The 21410-nt window shown below is 52.7% G+C and overlaps 1 protein-coding gene across 2 annotated transcripts in view; it reads left to right on the top strand.

Moving 5' to 3' along the window:
• RUNX3 (RUNX family transcription factor 3) overlaps positions 1-17132 on the top strand; it is a 36273-nt gene extending 19141 nt beyond the window's left edge. The window contains exons 4-5 of one of the 2 annotated variants that reach the window (XM_065857260.2): positions 4291-4455; positions 16135-17132. In XM_065857260.2, the coding sequence (XP_065713332.1) occupies positions 4291-4455; positions 16135-16658 (689 nt within the window). In that variant the 3' untranslated portion in view covers positions 16659-17132. The remainder of the gene's footprint in view (positions 1-4290; positions 4456-16134) is intronic. The other variant, XM_071799167.1, reaches the window with a different exon arrangement.
• The last annotated feature ends 4278 nt before the right edge of the window (positions 17133-21410 follow it).

Raw genomic sequence — 21410 nt, 5'->3', positions numbered from 1 at the left:
TGAACCATTGGGTTGTGCACAGCGTGGCTGGGCCAGCTGCTCCCAGTGAGCTCCTGCTCGGCTAAACCGTGGAGTTTGGCTGATAATATTTGAGCAGAGCCGTGGGTGAGGGTGGTCGGAGCTTACTGGTGGGACGCTTGGAGCCTTGCTTTGAACATGGACGAGCGGTGGCTGCTGATGGCTCAGCTCGAGCTGCTGCCCCAGCCCGCGCTACCGTCTCCTGGTTCTCGTCTCCTCCTCGGTGGAGCGAAGGAAATGATCTGCAAATGCGTGTGTTAATGAACATCCCCTCCGAGCTGAGACGCTCCGCGTTTCCTTTGCTCCAGCTTGCCGCCAGCGTTTCGCAGCAAGACGCCTGGGGATGGCCAAGCCACTTCCCACCATCTGCTCTCCCGTTCTTTTAGTAACACGGTGCTGTGGGGGACGGGGATGAACGTGACACCCAAATCCAAACCCCCTGAAGTCGGAGGGCAGGCTGTGCTCTCCTTGTCTCTCCCACCTGTGATCCCATCTACATCTAAACACAGATAAATCAGGGAACTGGGACCCCCAGGCATCTCTAAGAGTGTTTTTTCAAATCTACCCGCTCTGAGATTTTTGGTATCACTCAAACCATGAAGTTCCTGGACTCTCTTTCTACTTTTAATCAACTTTATGTTCAGCATCTCAGGAATTCAGGGAAATAAGCTGCTTTTGGTGGACACCCCCTCGGTGGATGGATGGAAACACCATCCAGGTCCCAGCTTCGGAGGCCACATCAGGTTGCACCCTCCTAGAAGGAAGAGCAGGATCTGCTTGGTCTTTGCAATGTTCTAATGCAGAAAGCGTGGCTTTGAGTCACCGTTTGGAGGGCTGGAGTTGCAGTGTGGCACACACTGTTTCACTGTCTGCATTCCAAGGAAACACCCAAAACTTCCAGTATGCTTCTTATTACTGGCCTAAAGTGTCGAATTCACATCGGCTCTTCCAGCTGGGAAGTGTTCAATGGGATCGTTTGTTTGATGTGCTGATAGAGATCTTGTTACTGCGTCAGGATCGTAGGTGATCTGTCAATGTTTACATCATGTCATGTTCAATATCGGAGTTAACAGGTTCGGAAACCTGAGCCAGCATTAAAACGCTCGCGCTGTTGACAAGAAGTGCCTAAGGTCAGTAGCTGCCGTCGTTTCGTAGACCTGAGGACTGTTGTTTCCATAAATATTGCCCTGCGAGGCAGCGCTAGCACAGCTGGAAACGCAGCGCACAACCGCCAACCCAACAGCAGGTTTCGTGCCCCAAAATCCACAGGTTGGAGTGATTAAGACTTCTCCGACTGATTTCTTGGGATGAGGCCTGGAGCTGTTTGAAGTCGATTGAAAATCCACCCCCTGGCATCGGGTGGCTTTGAGTCAGTCCTTGGGTTAAGCTCGAAACCACCTTCCTCTTCTCTAAGGTATGAGCCATTGTTCACTTGACGGCACTGGTTTCCTCTCCGTGACAGCTGTGGGTAGATGGGGAAGGGCTTTTAATGAAGCCAACCGCTGCAGAAATTAAAAAGCTCAGGTTGTTCTGATGAAAGAAACCTATTAATAGCGATCCTCTCTTGCGTGACAAAGTCTGACGTCCCCAGCTCAAAGTGACAAGCGGCAGGAAGTCCTGGGGAGACAGCCTGTACCAACCAGGCTTGGCAGGCCAAGTTGGTGGTTTTTAACTCATTCACCACCTTTTTTCTTGCAGTTTAACACTTCCCGGCCCCTCCCGTGTAGATGGGGTGGGATACAACCTGGAGAAAGTCTATGAAAGCCAAGAAGCGTCCTGATCCCACCACGACTCCTCTGGCTTTTCACTCCTAAATAAGCCTGTGTTTGCCGTTTGCATCAAGTTTTCTACTTCCTTTTTATCAGTTTAAGGTTTTTTGGGGGTGTTTGCTGGTAGTTTCTGGGTCTCCCCGCAGACCAGCCCCTTTCAGAGAGGGTAGATACAGCACTTCTATTTTCTTGAGGTTAAACCAACCCCCGGGGCTGTGCCCGCGTTCAGACGGCGCGGGGACCGGATCAACCGCAGCGCAGCATGATGCAGCCACATGAAGCCCTCGGTTCAGTCGTACGGCTGAATAATCTCTACAAACATTATCAGCACAGAGATCACTTGATTTATTTTTCAGGATTTTCTCCGTCACATGCCAGATACTACCGCAGGATAGGGTTTCAGCCCAGATAGAGGCAGAGGACTTAATTTCCATTAGATTTCCATGGAACACGGTCTTTGAAGTTCTTTTGGCTTCTCCGCTGAGCTCTGCCTGAGAAAAGTGGTTAAAGGAAGAACGTAAACCTATTTTTCTTCTTCTGCGCTCAATGCATGCTGCAATAGTAAAATGTGGACCAAAACACGGCACCTCAGTGACCGCACGTTCCCTTTGGGAAGGCACAAGTACCGTGTGACAGATGCTGCTCACATCTCCAAAGACCATCGGATAAGGCAGAGGTGCCCAAGGTCTAGGGACGCATGGAGATGAGAACGGATTGTCTATGGTGTTGATTTGAGGTTTCCTTGGTTTACTTCACACAGCAGGGAAAACGCATTTTCAAAATACAGCTGGGTTTTGCTTTGTGCTGGGATTTCGTCCTCACCAGGTTTTGCTCTCTGGGGTCAGCACGTTTTTGTTCAGTTTGGACTTTTCCGCACCCAGAAGCTTAGGGATTATAGAGGTTTTGGGGTGGTGGGGGTCACCCAGATGTGGAGCTCCCAGGGGAGGGTCAAAGCCCCTCAAAAACTGGGTTTTAGGACAGTTTGCCTTTGGGACACCCAGGGAGCGACGCTGTGGCGCGGAGCTCAGCTGGGAACAGGAGGTCCCCTCCAGAATCAACCCCGTCCCTTCCAAGCCCCCAGCTTCTCTGCAAACAGCCTGGCAAGTGCAGCCTGAGCACCACGAGCCAAGAAAATGCGAGATCAGAAGATATCAGACATCAGATTTAAAGAGGGGGAAGTCTGGGGACTTTCTGTGACTTCGCTATAAATTAACACCCGAGCTCACGCTACGCAGATGTGAAGGGGGGTGCGAGCAAGAGGTGGCTGCGTTTGTCGCCTTTCAAATGTGTTGCTTTTCTTCTTAAAAGCTGCTGAGAACTGAGCCCGACTTGGTGGATGTTGGGCTGTAGGGCTGGATCTGATAAGGCTCTGCTCTCAGGAGAGCTGCAGAAGGCTTTTTGTCTTCCCAGCTCCTCTCCTGCCTCCCCGGCGTGCCCGCACACCTCCAGTGCCCCGAGCTCTGCTCCCGATTCCGCTGGGATAAGGCATTCCCCACCTTGGGAAGGTCCTTTCATGGCAGGTGCAAAGAGCTGGGGGCGTTTCAGGGCCGTCTGGCCGCGGCAGGTAAAGAACAAGGAGAATGCAAGGTCTGAACCTGGCACTGATGTCAAACCGGAGCAGCTCCGGCTTCTCTGGAGCCCCTCCAGCTTTGTACGGGTGTAACTGAGACTGGAATCCGGCCCAGAGAGAGTGAAGCTGTTCAGCAGTGATTAATACAGTAAAATGCAAAAGTTATGTATCAAGTGTATTTCATGCGCTTCTTGCCTCGGGACAATTAGCATAAATTTAATAATTATTGCCCTGTGCCAGCCCTACCTAAGGAGCTGGGAGCGCTTTACAAACGCTCGTTAGCTGCTGCCCTGCCTGCGGGAGCTGGGGGAATCGTCTCCCCGCTTTACGGGTAGGAAAAGAGGAACAGAAAGAAGCAAAGTGAGGTGGCCCATGTGCGGTGCCATGGCCGGGCTGGTCCCTCCCCATCTCCTGCACCTTCCCAGCCCTGCTCGGCTCTGGGTGGGCAGAGCTGGGGAGGGGGATGAAGTAAGACAAGAGTTTATTCTTTGTGCACGGAGAAAATGCTGTTGGAAATACTTAAAATTCAAGGTTTCCTTTGCTGGTTCCCCAATCACCACCCTGCCAGGAGATGGGGTTTCTCCTGCCTTGCGTGTATCTCCTCTCTGCGTTCGGATCCACTGATGGTGGCTGTAGGTTGTCGCTCGAGCACGGCACATCCCGACCCCGGCGCCTGCATCCTGCTCCTCCATCGGGTGCTTGACTTTCCAGATGATCTGGGGCCACCCGTGTGGGTCGATCTGTGTCCCTCTCTCTCCAGGCTTCGTTTGCCCAAACCGTGAGATCCTCTTGTGTGCGTGTGTGCCTTGCAAACCCCCCCGTGCGAATAACAGCAAACCGTGGAGACGGAGGCTGCGCTGGCTTGGTGTGTAACCAGGGAACTCTCGCCAAAGGGTAACTGATTAGATATCAGACTCTCTTATCATGTTCCAGGGCACAGACAAAAGCTAGAAGACCAAGCCAAACCCTTCACCGACCGCTACGGGGAACTGGAACGGCTGCGCCAGTCCATGAGGGTCACCCCAACAACACCCAACCCCCGCGGAACCCTCAGCACCACCAGCCACTTTGGGTCCCAGGCTCAGACTCCAATACAAGGTAATTGGGTGGGTGCCCTAGCCTGGCATCGCACCCCGAACCCTCGTGCCGGGCAGGGAGTGGATGAACATCCCTCTGGGAGGTATTTCAGGGTTGTCCCTGCCTGGGGGACAAGCCAGGAAGGGGTTTGGTTGGGTTTCTTGGCTCTTTTTGCACCCATTAAATCAACAGGTGGCTGCTGAATTGGAAATTCGCTCCGTGCACCATTAGATATGGGGTCCCGGGAAAAACTGAGCGATTTCAGCGTGAGCACGAGCAGCACCCTTTGAATCCAGTAGCTTCTTTGACACGAAGGCAACTAGAGAGCTTCGCAGCGTCAACTAGAAAGGGTGGATTATACTTTACATGCTAATCCAAAGGGCTTCTTATCTGGTTGCATTGTGTTTATGCCAAGTCTGGTGATCTAGCGCCCGACTCCAGCATAATTCCCCACACGTATGCACACCTGCATGGGCGCACACACACGGGCCCCGCTCTTCCCAGCTTTGCCATCAGCAGAGCTGAGCCCTCGGGCACTCCCCGAGAATCGCGTTGCCAGGAAAGAGGTTGGAATTGCCACCAGAGTTACTCGAGAGAGGCCGCTCTGCCCATTCCCGTGCACCTAGAACTTTTAGCCCCCAAATTAAGCCTTGCATTTGAAAATACCCAGCGGCCGGGATGCTCGCGCCTTGCTGCGCCTCTCAGCACAGCCAGAAGCCACCGGGATGTATCAGAGAGACCGTTCTGCACACAAGACGCTTCCCTTTCCCATGCGTTTCTCATCTCGGTGGTGTTTCCCTTTGAAAACGAGCAGCAATTCTAATGGGGTTTAAGGGATAATATTTAAGCTGTTTGCATTTTGAGTTTTGGTGATTGGGAGCTTTCAGAATGAAAAGCTGCAGAAGCCTTTACGGTGCGTTTTAAGTGACGCGGACGTTTCCCAGTGGCACTGAGGTTTTGCAACGAGGGCATCTCGGGTGCAAAAACACGTTGGAAAACATTACCTGAAATGTAGAAGCCGCCCCGCTCCTCCCAACCCAAAATTACAGTGAAAATTTAATCTATTTCTCATTGAAATGCAAATTCTTACGCTTGGAATTTTCATTGATATTAGCACAGTTTATGAGAAGAAGACGGGCATTTCGTGTAGGATTATGGTTTGATTTTCGTTAAAAAAAGCAAGAGGGAGAAAGAGTTTTATGGTCTCATCTCATTGGCTGCGTAATAAATAAACAGATTCTTGAGGGAAGAATAAAAAAAAGAAGCATATTTTAAATTAGCACAGTGCCCCGTAGTGCCAGAAACCCAGAGAGTGTCGTTTGCAGCAAAGAATCAGGTGATGACACAAATTCAACACGAAAAAAGAGAATAAGCCGGCCACAAGCTGCCGTGGGTGCCAAGCTCCCAAATGTCAAGTGACAGCAGGAGAGGAGACGCAAATGAGCCATCTCCAGCCATTCCTGCGGGGTGACCCCCCCGCCCCGGGAATGCTGCAGGAGGCGCCTCGTGCGCACTCTGCGCTTGGCTCCCGCGCTCCCGAAACGGGAGGAACTGCCTTAAAACGACTGCGGGTTCTTACCAGTCGGGTGATTGTAACCTCAGCCCTGTCCTTGTGACACGGCGCTGACTATAACCAATCGTAATCATCGGTTTTTAAGTCTTTCCCCTCACATACACACGGCTTATTCACCGAGATCGTAATTTTTAGCCAACCAAGTGGAGCTTGGCCCGTGCCAAGAATAACACAGGAGTTAACAGGCCTGTAATTCTCGCGACTTGGCACGTTCTTAGGTAACACGCACGAGAAGCCAATTAGCAAAAAGCATAACGAGATATCAGCTGGGTGGGATGGGCTGGAGTTCATCCCTTACCTGGGTGCTTCCCAACATCAATGTTTTAGCATCCTTGCACCCCTGGATTAAAGGGGGGCGGAGGGGCAGCTCTTTTCTGTGGGAATGAACCCCCAGCTCGTGTGCCAGAGGTGGTTGGGGCCTCCCGGTTCTGCTGACCCAGCAGTTTGCACAAACCCTTCCTAATCCTTCTGGCAAAACCAGGCTGGGAGCCGAGCTGCTCAGGAACAGCCGTGGCCACTGAGGGGGGTTCGGGCACCTCGGGTCCCTGGACACGTGGGGTTTGGGCTTTGAGGCAAACAGGTCGGAGACAGTGTTTTTTTTGGGGGGGGGGAGAATTGGGGTCCTTTGGGGATGGGTTTGGTCTGATCTGGTGGAGATCACGCCAAGGACGCTGGTGTAGAGGGAGGAAGGATCTGGCCCCTGGCCATGTGCGGAGGGCTTTCAGGAAAGCTGCCCATGCGGGTTATAAATAGACCCCGTGTAAAACGATCATCCTGAGGTTAAATGGTCTCAAACCAAAAACCTCCTGGTAAGAGAAAGCTGATGGTTTCTGAAGGGCATGCCAGGAAACACGGGAGGAGAAGGTGCTCAGCACCGTGGCCGAGCGGGTCAGATCCTGCTCTCCAGCTGGTTTCCCACCGCCCAGTGTCAGTGCAAGTCAGTGGCTTTGGTCTCGCCTTACCCTGTGCGGGAATCAATCCCTCCCAAGCCTGTCTGCAAACAGGACTGACGTCTGCAGCCCTCCACAGACCGGATTTTATTCCCGATTTCCACGGCTTTGGAGGGAAAACAGGGCAATTCAGGGCTCACCCCAGTGCAGCCGTGATGAGAACCTGGTAGCAGGGAAGGCAGGACAAGCAGACCCTGGTCTCACATCAACCAGCGCTGCTTCCCTGGCTTCAGCTGGGCAGAGCCGTTCGCCCCCGTTGAGGATTTGGCCCAATTCTTCTGCAGCGAGGTCTGGAAAATGTGAGGTTTTGAAATGCCGGCTCTCCCGTCTCCGCAGCGAGACACCAAGCTGTCATTAGGATGGCTTGAAATGGTTCCTTATTACGGGGCACGCGAAGCCAGAGCCTTGCGTGCTTGCTTCATTTCGAGTTGTGTCTTCTAGCTTAGGAAAAAAAACAAATCAAGTAGCTCTCTAAAAGTGAAGCAAGATGTTGAAGGAACTTGCTTCTGCTGCTTCTCAGGGCCCCTGTTGCTCTGGGGAAGGGGGATGGTGATGGACGCACATCCTCATGGGGAGATGCTCCTGCAGCCCCCATTCCCCGTGCGGTGTTTTGCCCTCGCCCGCGTTCCGGCTCGTGCTGCAGCGCTGGGTTCCCGTTGCGACGGAGCGGGGCCGCCCACGCAGCCGCTCCCGCGCCCCGGCTTTGCGGTGGAAACATCTCCAGCCACTCCAAAGCAATTGTGTGCGTTGTCCAGCAGCACGTCGGGGCCTTGCGTACACAAGGACAATTGCAAAGCCACTCAGATTTGATCTACAGGGCGAGCTGTTTTGATTAATGCACTTAACGTCCCCTTGCATGCTCTTCATATTGCTCCAGCAAACCCAAATTCCCTTGACTTCCCAGGGAGAACAGTAAATGCTGGATCCTTTTGCAGGCTCCATCCTGCCTCTCCCAGCCTCAGCGTCTGCCGAACGGCTTGGGAGACTTTGTCTTTGCTGGTGAAGAGCTTTGGGGTCTCCTGATCTGGAAACAGCCCAGCTTTAACCAGCTTGATTTCCAATCCATCACTTAAAACCAGTGTAACGTTTTTAACACAGACCAGTCATCAGCAGAATGCTTCACCATACGCGTTTAGAACAAAATCGCTCTCTCTTTTTCTTTTTAAATTTACATTTTTAAAGTATTACATTACTTTTAAGAAACCTCTTGGCATAGGCACCAAGTGCCCTATTGTTTCCGAAATGCAACGTGGCTGCTCTGAGGTTAAGTCCTGAATTACGGGCCCAGCAAATACACTTAATTGCTGCTTCCTAATCCCTGTCCAGATCGACTTATGGTTTCTTTAAAATATCCGTTTCTTAATGGGTAAAAACATTCTACCATGGGCAGAGGCTAAATTGTTTCCAAAGGAAGCTAGGCAAGCATTAGTGGGAAGAAAACATCTTGTGGGATCCAGCTTCAGCCTCAAAGGAAGGAACACGCAGAAGATGGGTTTCCTGCCTGCTCTCAGGCTCCGCAGGCTGCTGTGCCTATCTTTAAACTGCTTTTCTGCTCCTCTCAATTACATTTGCCCGTGGATGTCCCTTAAGCGAATTTGGCATGTAACGGTCAAAGATGAACCACAGGCCAGCGCTGTTTGGGAGCATCCACTAAAAGAGAGCCCGAGCATCCGTGACCGCTGACGTGCAGCCGTCTCCATCTCCCAGCCGCGGCTCAGGGTGCCGAAGCGCTGCCGTTCCTATGAAATAACAGCAGATGAGCTTGCAACAATCCCGGCTGAATTTGCCTCGGGCTCCAGGGATGCCATCCCGCCTTTGCCGTGGGATTTTGGCAATGCTGGGATGCTGATTGCCAGCTTCAGAGCGCCGCCGGGGATCCCCCAGCCCGCGGTCCCGCTGCGGGAGGGCGCTGCCCGCATCGTGGGGCTGCGGTGCAGCCCAGGAGCGCTGGAGCGAGGCAAGAGCCGAACCTCCGATCGCCCCGTCAGCCGCCCTTATCACCCCAGCGCTCCGCAGTGGGTTTCCCATGGCAGAGCTGGCTTGGCCCAGACCTGCTCGGCAGGCACGGTGGTCTAGCTGCAGGCAGGGTTGTAAATCCTGCAACTTCCTTTTATGTAGTCAGGGCTTGTTAATCTCTTTTTTTTAATACCCTTTGAATACAGGTAAAGAGCGAAGCGCGGGCAGGCCAGAGGGAGCGCCTGCAATCCCGTTCAGCCCACCCACCCGCTCCAATTAGCACCGTTAGCTTATTCATTAGCTTGGCGGGATGGAGCGGCAGGGATTGAGGTTGATGCCGGGATGTGGGATGTGAGATGTAGGCAGGGGAGAGCTCTGGGGATGGCAAGGGGAGAAGAGAAGCAGCGGAGGGAGAGGAAGCCGGGAGAGCCTGGCTTGTTTAGTCTAGGCTGGGATCGGGGCTGATTGCTCTGTTTAAATACACCCAGGGGGTAAACATCGCGGAGGGAGAGGAGCTAATGTAAGCTATGGAGGAGGGTGCTGGCACAGGAGATGGGGCTGAACTGGCCTGCAATAAATCCCGGCTGGATGTTGGCAGCAGGGTCCTCCCCAGAAGGGTGGGAGCATCGCGCTGGACCTGGGGGAGTTTGCAGAGATGCGGTGTGTGATTCACGGAGCCGGGAACACCTGGGAACGTCCCTTCTCACTGCCCTGCCCACCTGTATAGACCGGGGGGCTGTTACTCACTGTATTCAGGGTGCCGGGAGAGGACCCAGGAGAGCAGAGTGAAGGTTTGGGGTGCTCACCGGGGCAGGTTTGGGAGCTGAGCGTGTGCACGGAGAATTGTGCGAGGAGAATGAGAAAACCGAGCAACAAACGTGCTCGGCGATCTCGAGGAGGTGCCTGGTGATGCTGCGATAAGCGCCATGTGTGCTGGTGTGTTTTGGTTTGGGGTTTGGGCTTTTTTTGCTCAAGCTCTGCAGAGGAAGTACTTGCACCCAGTCGCTGAGCCGCTCCTATCAGCTACACAACAATCGCTCCATGGGCGTGTAATAACGGATGCTGTTCACACCCTCATTTTTTTTCAACACCTCCCCTCCTCCCCCCAAAATAAATTTTGCTCTATTTTTCGCGGGGTGGGAGGAAGGGGCCGTTTTCTTTTTTAGCTGGCCCAGACTTGGAAACGCACGAACTCGTTCACATACGTGACAGAGGCGTGAGAGCGTGCGTGGGTGGGGAGGAGAGCGGCGCCTTCTCTAGAGATGAGCTGGGTCTTCAGAGACCAAATGCATCTCGTGCACCTTCCCGGGCAGAGCAGATTCCCCCGTCCTTGGCCACCTGCCTCTCCATGCTCCCATATGGAGCTGTTCTGGTCACGGGAAGGAAGCAGAGAGCAAGAGAGGTCAGAAAAATGCTGAAAGACAACTTGGAGGGCCAAGCATCACAGAAAGTAGCAGAGAAAAAACAGCCCAAGTTATATACAGACAGAGAATTTCTGTCCCCGCTTTGTCTCTCACATGTGTGTTATTACATGGGCATAAAGTCTCATTAGAGTTTACATTGTCATCAATCTTCATGGCATGAAACAGGAAAGGAGGGGTATTTTCCCCCAGGATAGATTTTTCATGACAATTTTGCAAGGCACATACGTGCGTATAAATAAAACAGTGATATATGGCCAGCTTCAGCATATTTAAATATTCTGTACGCTTGGAGAGTTCCACTCTACCAAATTCCCTCTGAATTTCCTTTATTCTCTCCATGTGCACCACACACTCCGTGCATTCGTGTGTGCTGTGCAATGTACACACGTGCTTAGGTTTATCGCTGAATAAGATGTGTTCCCCGCATCTCTAAACCGGGGAGCAGGGAGTGATTTAAAGGCATTTTCCGGGGTGGGGAGGCAGTGGAAGCCCCACCACTTCGCTGGGCTGGATGCACATCCGCGCCGTTAATCTCTAAAACCTCTTGCAGGATGCATCGCCTTGGCATTTATTTCCTTGCCACCCCCCAAAGAAAAGACCCCTATTGTCTCCAAGGCTAGAAGAAAGCTGCTGTGTCACTCGGACGCGGTTGTTTTCTCTGGAAAGGGGCTGAGCAGCTTTAAAAGCCTGTTTCTATCCGGCTCCATGTGCAGGGGGACCTGGGGGTCCTCAAAAGGTGCAAATTGCAGCTGCACAATTAAACACCGGGGTGTGTCCCGGCCTCCGCGGTCCCCTGGGCAGCACAGCCCTAACGAGGAGACAGTGGCATTACTAATCAGGGCTTTGACCTTTACATGGCTTTTATTTAATACACATTCCACACTTCCCCAAACTCCCATCCAAAACATTGACATTTCCGCTGATAGATTGGGTCAGATTTTGGAGTAGTTGGGGGACTCAATTCACTCTTACAATGGTTAAATTCTTACAGCTAAATGGGCTTATTCAGTTAGTGCAGCAGCTGGTGTGATTTCGAGAAGAAAATAAACATTTCCTTCAAATATTTTGATTGGCAACTGGACAACTGAAATACTCAAGCTCACATTGCCAGGGTCCAAAAAAGCAAACGGGGGCTGGCCGGTGAGTGAGCGAGGCAAACCGTAGTAAATCCTCCGCGGCAGCGCTACCAGGCACGCGTGTGTGAGGTGCGCTGGGCTCTGCCCGTGCTGGGGACGGGGACAGCGAAATGTGATTTTTAAAGCACGTTTGGCTACGATTTGGAAGGGAGTGCAGAGCCCGAGGGCAGAACTTCAGCCGCTTCCCTGGCATTGGCTTAGCCCGTTGCTTGGCGCTTGGCGGCTGGCTGAGCGTCAGGGAGGGTTGCTTTGCTGCTCAGTTAGGTGGTTATGCAGGGTATTAATGGCGATGTTTTATTTGGACCTGGCTGGGGCTGTTTCAGCAGGGATCTCCTCGGATGCAGGGCAGGAAGGACGGGGCCGTCGGTCAGGGCTGCGTCGCTAACACACATGGACCTGTGAGATGGAGGGGCAGCCCTGGGGTGAGGACTGAGGAGAAGAGGAGACTGAGGGGGGACTCATTCATGGGGATCAATATGGAAAGGGGCAGTGTCAGGAGGATGGAGCCAGGCTCTTCTGGGTGACAACCAGTGACAGGACAAGGGGCAATGGGTGCAAACTGGAACACAGGAGGTTCCACTTAAAGATGAGAAGCAACTTGTTGGGGGTGAGGGTGTCAGAGCCTGGCCCAGGCTGCCCAGGGAGGTTGTGGAGTCTCCTTCTCTGCAGACATTCAAACCCGCCTGGACCCCTTCCTGTGGAACCTCAGCTGGGTGTTCCTGCTCCATGGGGGGATTGCACTGGATGAGCTTTCCAGGGCCCTTCCAACCCCTGACATTCTGGGATTCTGTGATAGAGGGGCAGCCCCGAGGTGATGGCGCTGGGCGGAGGGACAGCCCCGCGGTTGACGGCGCTCAGGTTCAGGTGCCACCCCTCCGTGCAGCCGCTGGGTCGCCGCACGGCTCCCCGGGCCCGCTCGCGGCTGCCGCTCCCCGCCCAACACGGGCGGCAGCGAGGCCGGCGCGGCCGCGGCTCCATCTGGCGGCCGCTTTCCGCCGCGGGCCCGGCGGCCGCTGCGCTCCTGAGACCGCTGTTCGAGCCCCGGCCGCGGCTGCTCCTGCGGGGAGCCGGGATGGCCGCCGAGCCCGCGGCGGGCCGGTCCGTGGTTAACGAGGAGGCCCCGGGGGTCTAGCGCTCTCCGCCGGGCAGCTCCGTGCTCTCCCACCTGGTGTCACTTTGGGGAGTGGGGACTCAAAGCTCATCCAGTGCAGCTCATCCAGGCTCCTCAGGGGCTGCTGGGGGCCACGGGAAAACAGAGACCGACATTATACAGCAGAGCAGCCCCGTGTCTGGTTGCCACATCCTGGGAAGTCTGAATCCCAACCCCAGATAACACAGAGACAAAATACACAAGTGGTTTTTTTATACCAAATCCTGCAAAAACCAGGTCCTGCAGAGCCCTGTCTGTCACAGACTGGGGTTCCAAAGCCTGGGAGAGCTCACCCGTTGCCCACCAGTGTTTTGCAGGCAATACCCGAGTGTCTCTGTTCCCGACGCTATCGCTGCGCTGTGCTCGCCACGCACGCAGCCTGCAATTAACACTCTCACACGCTTGCCTCTAAATTAGTAGTGAGGACCCGTTGCCAAATGCTGCGAGCTCAGGCCAATAAAACATAACCTTTAAAAACAACAAAACAGAACAACTTCGAGTGTGTTATAGAGGAAAAGGGAAATGTGCCCTGAGCACTTATGTTTCGTTTCAATCTGCTTTTTATGGAATATTATTTATGGGCATGTGAAAGGTAATGAAGGAGCAGGGTCTGATGGCTGGAGATGATTGTCATCTGCCCTGGGGAAGGCAGGAGCAGCAGTCTGGGTTTCCTGGGGTTTTGGGGGATTTTGAGACGGCTTTCTCTCAGTGTCTGGCAAAACAGCCCAGCGACTCGGACCGCAGTGGGAGGGCTGTGTGCGTGTAAGGAGGAAGCATTCAGAAAATACCACTTTTTCTCTCCAAGTTCAGCCAGGATTTTTGCCCCATGGTCCTACTTCAGTCTGTGATGCTGCCGGATCGGTGAAGCTACAGAATCTGGTCAAACTGCTTCTGTACAGAGCTGGTCTCCAAAGCTCAGCTCGCGGTTTTGGTGCCGCTTTTGTGGCAGCGTGGCTTTGGGATGGGGCAGAGCGAACCACTGGCAGGCTGAGCCCTGAGATCGGGTTGGTTTGGTCAGTCCTGAGCATTTTTCACAGTGTCGTGCTTTTCAGGACAGCCCAAGCATCCTACCCCTCCAAACAGCATGCAAAGGGGGACGGCTGGGCAGCCGCTTCCACAGAATCACAGAATCCCAGAGTGTCAGGGGTTGAAGGGCCCTGGAAAGCTCATCCAGTGCAATCCCCCCATGGAGCAGGAACACCCAGCTGAGGTTCCACAGGAAGGTGTCCAGGCGGGTTTGAATGTCTGCAGAGAAGGAGACTCCACAACCTCCCTGGGCAGCCTGGGCCAGGCTCTGACACCCTCACCCCCAACAAGTTTCTTCTCATCTTTAAGTGGAACCTCCTGTGTTCCAGTTTGCACCCATTGCCCCTTGTCCTGTCACTGGTTGTCACCCAGAAGAGCCTGGCTCCATCCTCCTGACACTGCCCCTTTCCATATTGATCCCCAGGAATGAGTCCCCCCTCAGTCTCCTCTTCTCCAGCTCCAGAGCCCCAGCTCCCTCAGCCTTTCCTCACACGGGAGATGCTCCACTCCCTTCAGCATCTTGGTGGCTGCGCTGGACTCTCTGCAGCAGTTCCCTGTCCTTCTGGAACTGAGGGGCCCAGAACACTTGGTTCTGCTGCATCCAGCCCCGGGTGTGTGCAGAACAGCACGGTTCGTGAGGGTTTTGGGGCTGCTCCTCTCTATCTCGCACCAAAGCCGCAGCCACGTTCCCAAACCAGGTGCTTCCTCCGCCTTTCTCCTCCGTGGAGCCTGCGTGGGAAGGGCAGGTGCTGCCCATCGCCCGCAAAACGGCTGGATGGGAGGGAGGAACCTCCTGCTCCTTCTCCTTCCAGCGGCCGGTGGCTGAAGGACTCACCTGGGATGAGAAAGAGGGTTCAGACCAAATCCCCTGCCCATCTGCTCCTCCAGAACATGCTTTTGCCACCAGTTCACTGCAAGGGATTCGCTCAAATGTTGTTTGTTTGTTTGTTTGTTTTTTCCCAGGGAAATGCTACAGGGCTTGAAACACCAGCCCTGAGAAGTTAACAATGCCTCATCATAATAAATATATATATAGAACATGCATCCCTGTGCATGCATAGCAAATATGCAATCATATGAATGCGTGCATCAGTATGTGTGCATATCTAAAACCAATGAGCATGTTTATCACACTTATCTCACACACCTGATGTGACCAAAAAAAATTGTCCCTGAGGCCAGGTGACATCTCACTACCAAAGTAAGCGCGATGCCCTTGCTTTTAACGAGGGAAAAATAGGGGTCTGGGGGTTAAAGAGAAAGGATGAAAAGCCACCTCCAGCCAACCAAGGCTTCGAGCTTGGGGCACCAGTCTGGTGCTTTGGGCTGGAACTGCTCTCTCTGGAGAGCGGTCCTAGGAGAGCTGAGAGAGCCATGAAAAGCCTCGAGGTCCCCAAAGGATCTGCTAGTCTGGATTCCTGTCTTTAAGCCAGGCTTACCGCAGAAAGACGGGGCCCGGCAGCACTGGGCAAATGTCCCTTTCCAGCTACAAACCCTCTTTTGGGTTTAAATGCCCCTCTAGGAAAAGGCACAAGGGGCTCCAGCATCCGAGGGACCTGGGTAACGTCCCCACTGTGCTGTCCTAAACCTCCCTTCCCCCAGCAGAAGAAAAGCTGGATTTCTCACTCTCCTTTATCTTCTTGGAAGGAGCAAAATACACAGAGAACTCGAGCAAAGGGATATCGTGGCTCCTCGCTTGGGAGTTTTCAGCTGTGTGTTTATCAGCTCCATCCCCTGATGGTATCAGCACGAACAGGCCACCCACACGAAGGCTTAGCAGGCTGCTCTGGACTCAGCTTTTCCTGCCCGGCTCCGTGTGTGTGTATATACACCAGCGAGGATCTCAGGGACCGGCCGTCTGGGGCCCGCGTCCATTTATTTACTACACAGCTGATGTCATGGCTAAACATTATTTTTCTGTGTTTATGGGGTGTGGGGTGTTTTTTAATCCTCCAGAGATGAACAGACCCCTGTAGAAGTCAGTGCAGTCGTGTCTCTTCTTGGGTAGGAAATAACAAATTTTCGGGCAGGAAATGGGAACAACTTAAACAGATGGGTTTGGGGGTTTTGTATTTAAGTTCCCCTGGCAGATCCAAGGGTTGCTTTTCCCACTCACACAGTATCATAGTATCACAGTATGTTTGAGATTGGAAGGGACCTGGAAAGCTCATCCAGTGCAATCCCCCCATGGAGCAGGAACACCCAGCTGAGGTTCCACAGGAAGGGGTCCAGGCGGGTTTGAATGTCTGCAGAGAAGGAGACTCCACAACCTCCCTGGGCAGCCTGGGCCAGGCTCTGCCACCCTCACCCCAAACAAGTTTCTTCTCATCTTTAAGTGGAACCTCTTGTGTTCCAGCTTGATCCCATTGCCCCTTGTCCTATCATTGTTTGCCACCGAGAAGAGCCTGGCTTTGGTTCCTCAGCCCAGGCTATAGGACAAACTCTACCAGCTCTAACCCCCCGCTTTCTTCCTCCACCTCCGCAGGCACGTCGGACCTGAGCCCCTTCCCCGACCCACGGCAGTTCGATCGCTCCTTCCCCGCGCTGCCGGCGCTCACCGAGACCAGGTTCTCCGACCCGCGGATGCATTACCCCGGCGCCATGTCCGCCGCCTTCCCGTACACCGCGACGCCCTCGGCCACCGGCATCGGGGGCATCAGCATGACCAGCATGCCCACCACCACGCGCTTCCACCACACCTACCTGCCGCCCCCCTACCCCGGCTCCACGCAAAACCAGAGCGGACCCTTCCAGACCAACCCTTCTCCCTACCACTTGTACTACGGCACGTCCTCGGGCTCCTACCAGTTCTCCATGGTGGCGGGCGGCGAGCGTTCCCCCACACGGATGCTCTCGTCTTGTACGAGCGCCTCGGCGGGGAACAACTTGATGAATCCCAACCTGGGCAACCAGAACGACGGGGTGGACGCGGACGGGAGCCACAGTAACTCGCCAACGACCATGACGACTACTGGGAGGATGGATGAATCGGTCTGGAGACCCTACTAGGAGGAACTCAACTGGGAAGCAGTATCTTTGACTTAATCAGCCACCGATAACGTTACTCCTGTTGGTAGTGAATAGGAAAAGGTAAACCAAAGTGTCCCAAACCAAAAGCATGCGAGCGTGGGCAAACATCAAGCGAAGATGGACCAGGACCTACGTTACATTTCAAGATGAACGTCCATGAGGCTTGAATTTGTCGCTTGATGTGGTTCCTCTCATATAAGTGTGTGGAATGTACATAGGGAAAAGGAAAACAAAAAGAAAAGGATGTGTGGAATCCGATGTTTGTTTCTTGCAGACACTTCTCAGTCATCTCACTCGCACCTCTTCTCCACACAAAGCATTCGGAAGTTACCAAAAGCTCACCCTTCTTCTGCAAAATGTTTCAGAGAAGAGAAAATAAACCAGGGAGTCGTGCAAGCCCATGCAGGAAGACTGAACTGGAAAAAGGAAGAAAAAAGAAAAACAAAAAAATAAATACCCCCCCCATTGTCTCCCCTCCTTCCCCCGCACCGGTGCAGGGTCCCCAACCACCAAAGAGCTCCGGGACGGCAGCAGAGCACCCAGAGCCTGGTTTACAGCCCAGCGTCTTCCCCGGGGTCGGCGGCACCAGCCACGCGAACGAGAGCTGTGACGTGATTGTTTTTATTCGTTGCTGACGACACGGGTTGTATTGTTCGTTTTTTGTCATTGTCGTCGTTTTTCAAACAGTAACGTGGTTGATCCCCGTGCCTGACAGACCCCCCCTTTCCTCTATGTTTACATACGAGATGTACTATTTACGAGATGCGTTTTTTGCTTGCTCTTTTGTCCTGACCTCACCATTCAATTCTTTGCTCCTCTTCGCAAATCTCAGTGGCGGTGGCTGAAGCGTTCAGGACAATCCAAGGTGTACCAGATGCACTTCCGAGCGCGTTCGCTGCAAAAGGGCCTGGGGAGCCTTTGGCATGACCCTGGGTGTCCCTGCCACCCCCTCTGAGCGGTGACGCACGCAGCTGGTGGCAAAGCATCATGTTTCCCTTATGATCCTTTCCCACGTTTTCACCCGGAGCAGATTGACGTGCGATGATTTTTTTTAATTACAAAGCGACTTACACTTGTCAGTTGATCCTGAAAGCTCTAACTGAGATTTGGAGAAAGGAGCGGTTTCTATTTAATCCCTCGGTGGCGGGAATATTGCAAAGCAATGTTATCTTGCATTTCCCCACTTTCCTTTCCCCCGGGTCACCCAGCACACGGGTATCTTGCTGTAGACGAATAAGCTGAAGAAGCGGCACTAAAAGTGCCAAATCCCATTGCCACCAAGCCTTTTGTTTTTTTGGCATGAACGCAAGGAAAAAAAACCCTCAGCTGCCCCCCCCGGCCCCTCTGTTGCAAGTTGCCCCATTCCAAATCTCAGTTGGCAGCTTGGGAGCCCTCGGTCGAGGTGCGGAGCGTTGTAATTGCACTACCACGGCAAGACTGGAGCAAGACATCCTGGCTTCGTTGGAAAGCTGCGATGACCACTCACGGCTTAAATAAGCAACAAGAACAACTCTTTGAAATGATAATAATTAATAATAATAATAAAACTAAACCCTACCCCAGCAAAACTGCAACATCCATTCGCCTTAGCGGCCGCGGGCGCCTCGCCGGTGCTCGCCAGCTGTAGAAACTGGACCACGGCAGCCTGTGTTTTAATGCATTTATTTCTATCATCCGATCGCGCCACTGGTTGAAAGCACAAAGAAAACAAGGCATTCGTAGTACTAGGTTAATTTAAGACTGTTCGTAACGAATTAAAATGAAAAAGGTAACTAAAAAGAATGGCAACGATGTTATTTTTATGACATATTGTCATGTGAAGGTGTGAATAGATGCACCTCTATTGTACGCAGATGGTCAGAAGACAGGCCAATGTTTTTTGCTTTGCACTATAATTTGCTTTTTTTAAGAAAATGCACAATCGCTTGTACAGTCAAACCCCTTTGGCTCACAGAATATTTAACTATAAAATCTAATTTTTGGTCTTATTTGTTATAATAATATAATTCTTAAATGTGTTGAAGGATCCAATGCTTAATAATGCTTCTAATACTTGTATGTGCAGGGTAAAATAACAACAAACAACTAAGGAGATGAGAACAAAGTTCTTTGGAGGTAAAGAAGGCTAAAGTTGTTGGGTTTTTTTAATGGTGTCTTACGATGGACATTAAAGAAAAAGAAATGCTAGTGATACCAAATAATGTGGTTATTTGTGTAATATACCAGCCCTACTTGAAGGTAATGCCCTTATATTTAATATGTAGCCCATCTTTTTAACCTGTAGCACTTGTCACTGGGGATGTGGGGACATGGGGAGGGAGGGAGGGGGAGGAAGAGGAGGGTCTGCTCCTGTCGAGGCCATCGGGAGAAGCTCTGGCCGGAGCCGATGAGAACAGGGTCGGGCGGCAATCGCGTCGGGACGGAGCCGCAGCGAAGCGGTCAGTTCTGCTTTCCTAATTATCGGGTGTCGATGTTCTGTATCCAATGTACGTGATTGTATCGTCAGGCCTCCGTGTAATCATTTTCATGACTTTCCATGTGGAATAATAAACGTATGGTTACGAGTCTCCCCGCTGCCATCCGTCTGCTCAGTTCTCGCCCCCGCACACAGGAACGTTCCTCTTGCTGCCCTTTCTCCAGGGTCTGATTTTGGCACCTCTTTGAGCATCCCAGTACCCCGATCAGTGTCTGGGGTGGCTCCCGACTGCTCTCAAGCACAGTTTGGCACTGCAGGGTTGTCCAGGGAGGGTTGGGGGGGACCCTGGGCTGAGAAAACCCCTTTAGGCACCTCCAGGGTGGGTCTGGACCACTCACACTGGGCTGGCAGCTGATCCCTGCATCCCGTGCTGAGCATCCCATGCTTCCCCGGCCACCTCTCATTGTTTCGCTGCTTCCCCAGGCACAAAACCCAGGGAGTGGAGCATCTCCTGTGTAAGGAAAGGCTGAGGGAGCCGGGGCTCTGGAGCTGGAGAAGAGGAGACTGAGGGGGGACTCATTCATGGGGATCAATATGGAAAGGGGCAGTGTCAGGAGGATGGAGCCAGGCTCTTCTGGGTGACAACCAGTGACAGGACAAGGAGCGATGGGCTCCCTCTGTTCCAGGAGAACTCTGCAAAACAAGCCAGAGAACCATCCCGGGGGGCAGGCGGAGCAGGAGCGCCTGGGGTTTCTTTCGCAAATGAAAACTGAAAGGGAAAAAAAAAATCACAGAAGCTCGGGTGACTTTTTTTGAACGTTCAGATATTAAATTGAGCAGAGTTTGGGCTGAAGAAAAAATGAAGAATATTTCCTTTGAGAACAAAGCTCACAAAAGTCTCAGCAAAAAAATCTTATATTCTGTTTCCAGACCGAACTCTAAAGCTCTGTTTTAATGGTCTTGTTGTCTCCAAACTCTCCGTCTCAGTAAATAAACTTTTAGCTTGCAAAAAGTTTCTTGGCTTCACAAGACATAGGGAAGGAGCCTCCCCACACCATCCCGTTTCCTCATTGAGCCCTTAATGAACCTTGCAAGAAAGCACAATTAGCTTTGTTAAGACATAATCCAGTTTGGCTGAAATAGTGGGGCCAGTGCCCTTCCCACATCCCCTGAACCCACAAACACCCATCACCTGGACCAGTGTGAGATGGAGCCACTCAGCATCATCTCCGTGGGCATCCAGGGGGGTTAATCCTGCTGGGAAGGATGGGTGGCTTGTTGAGGTTGGGGTCTGGTTTTAAATACTGCCTATTTCAAAGCTAAATGGTGGAAAACATGGAAAATTCATTAGGGAGTCTGGGCAAGTGTTAGGTTACACATCATTCACATCGACTTACTCAGCGGGACCTCGCGCCTTGGGGGAGATATGTATTTATATATATTTTTTTCTATGGGTTGGTGTGGTGGGTTGTTTTGTTTGGTTTTTCCCGTCCATTCGGTTCCCAGACAGCACAAAAGGAGTCCTTTCGCTGCTCTTCAAAGCTCCCGGTCTCAATGGGGCTCCGTTGTCCCCTTCCCACCCAGCCCTGATGCAGCATCTCTGGGAGGCGACCGCTGCCGTTCCCACCCGCTCCCAAAAAGCTGTTCCACCCCATAAAAAGGGCAAATCCGGAGCTGCTCCAGGACCAGCTGGCAGCCGTCCCCTGGCTCTTTCTTCATCGCTGGCTGGCAAAACGCTCGGTGAGGACCGGAGCAGGGAGGAAAGCAGCAGGGCAGAGTGCCCAAACTATAACCTCCTCCCCCCGAAAAACCCCAATCCTTCATTCCTGACCACTCGGAGTTCTCAAGTTTGGTGTGAGACAAAAAACAACTCAATAATAACATCGCATCGGGATCACAAGAACTGTTCGCTCGGCTCCTCTGCCCGGCTCTTTCTGCCCAGCTTTGGCCCATCCCGGTGCCACCGTCCAGCCCCGAACCGCAGCTTGTTCAGCTAAAATCGACCCCAAATCTTTCTGTGTGTTGCAGAGGAGACTCCTTGATCCAAAGCAAAACCAAAAGCAGGCTGTGTGTCTGTGTTTTCCCATAAATAGGACTCCAACAGCAAACCCTCTCTGCTCCGGCGCCTCTTTGCTCCCAGCCAGGACACCCCAGCCCGTGCAAAGGGGATCAGGCTGAGTCCAGAGTGGTCCGGTTGGAGCAGTTTGGGTTCATTTCTAGTGGGTTTGGGGCACTTCTAAAACATCAGGTACCTTGGAAATCTCTCCTTAAACCCAAATGGGGTCAAGGCTGCACTTGGAGCTAAAACAGGCAAA

This window comes from Patagioenas fasciata, chromosome 25 (assembly GCF_037038585.1).
Source record: "Patagioenas fasciata isolate bPatFas1 chromosome 25, bPatFas1.hap1, whole genome shotgun sequence".
Taxonomy (NCBI): Eukaryota; Metazoa; Chordata; class Aves; order Columbiformes; family Columbidae; genus Patagioenas; species Patagioenas fasciata.
Note: the sequence above shows the minus strand (reverse complement) of the source record. Positions and strands in the feature narration are given on the sequence as shown.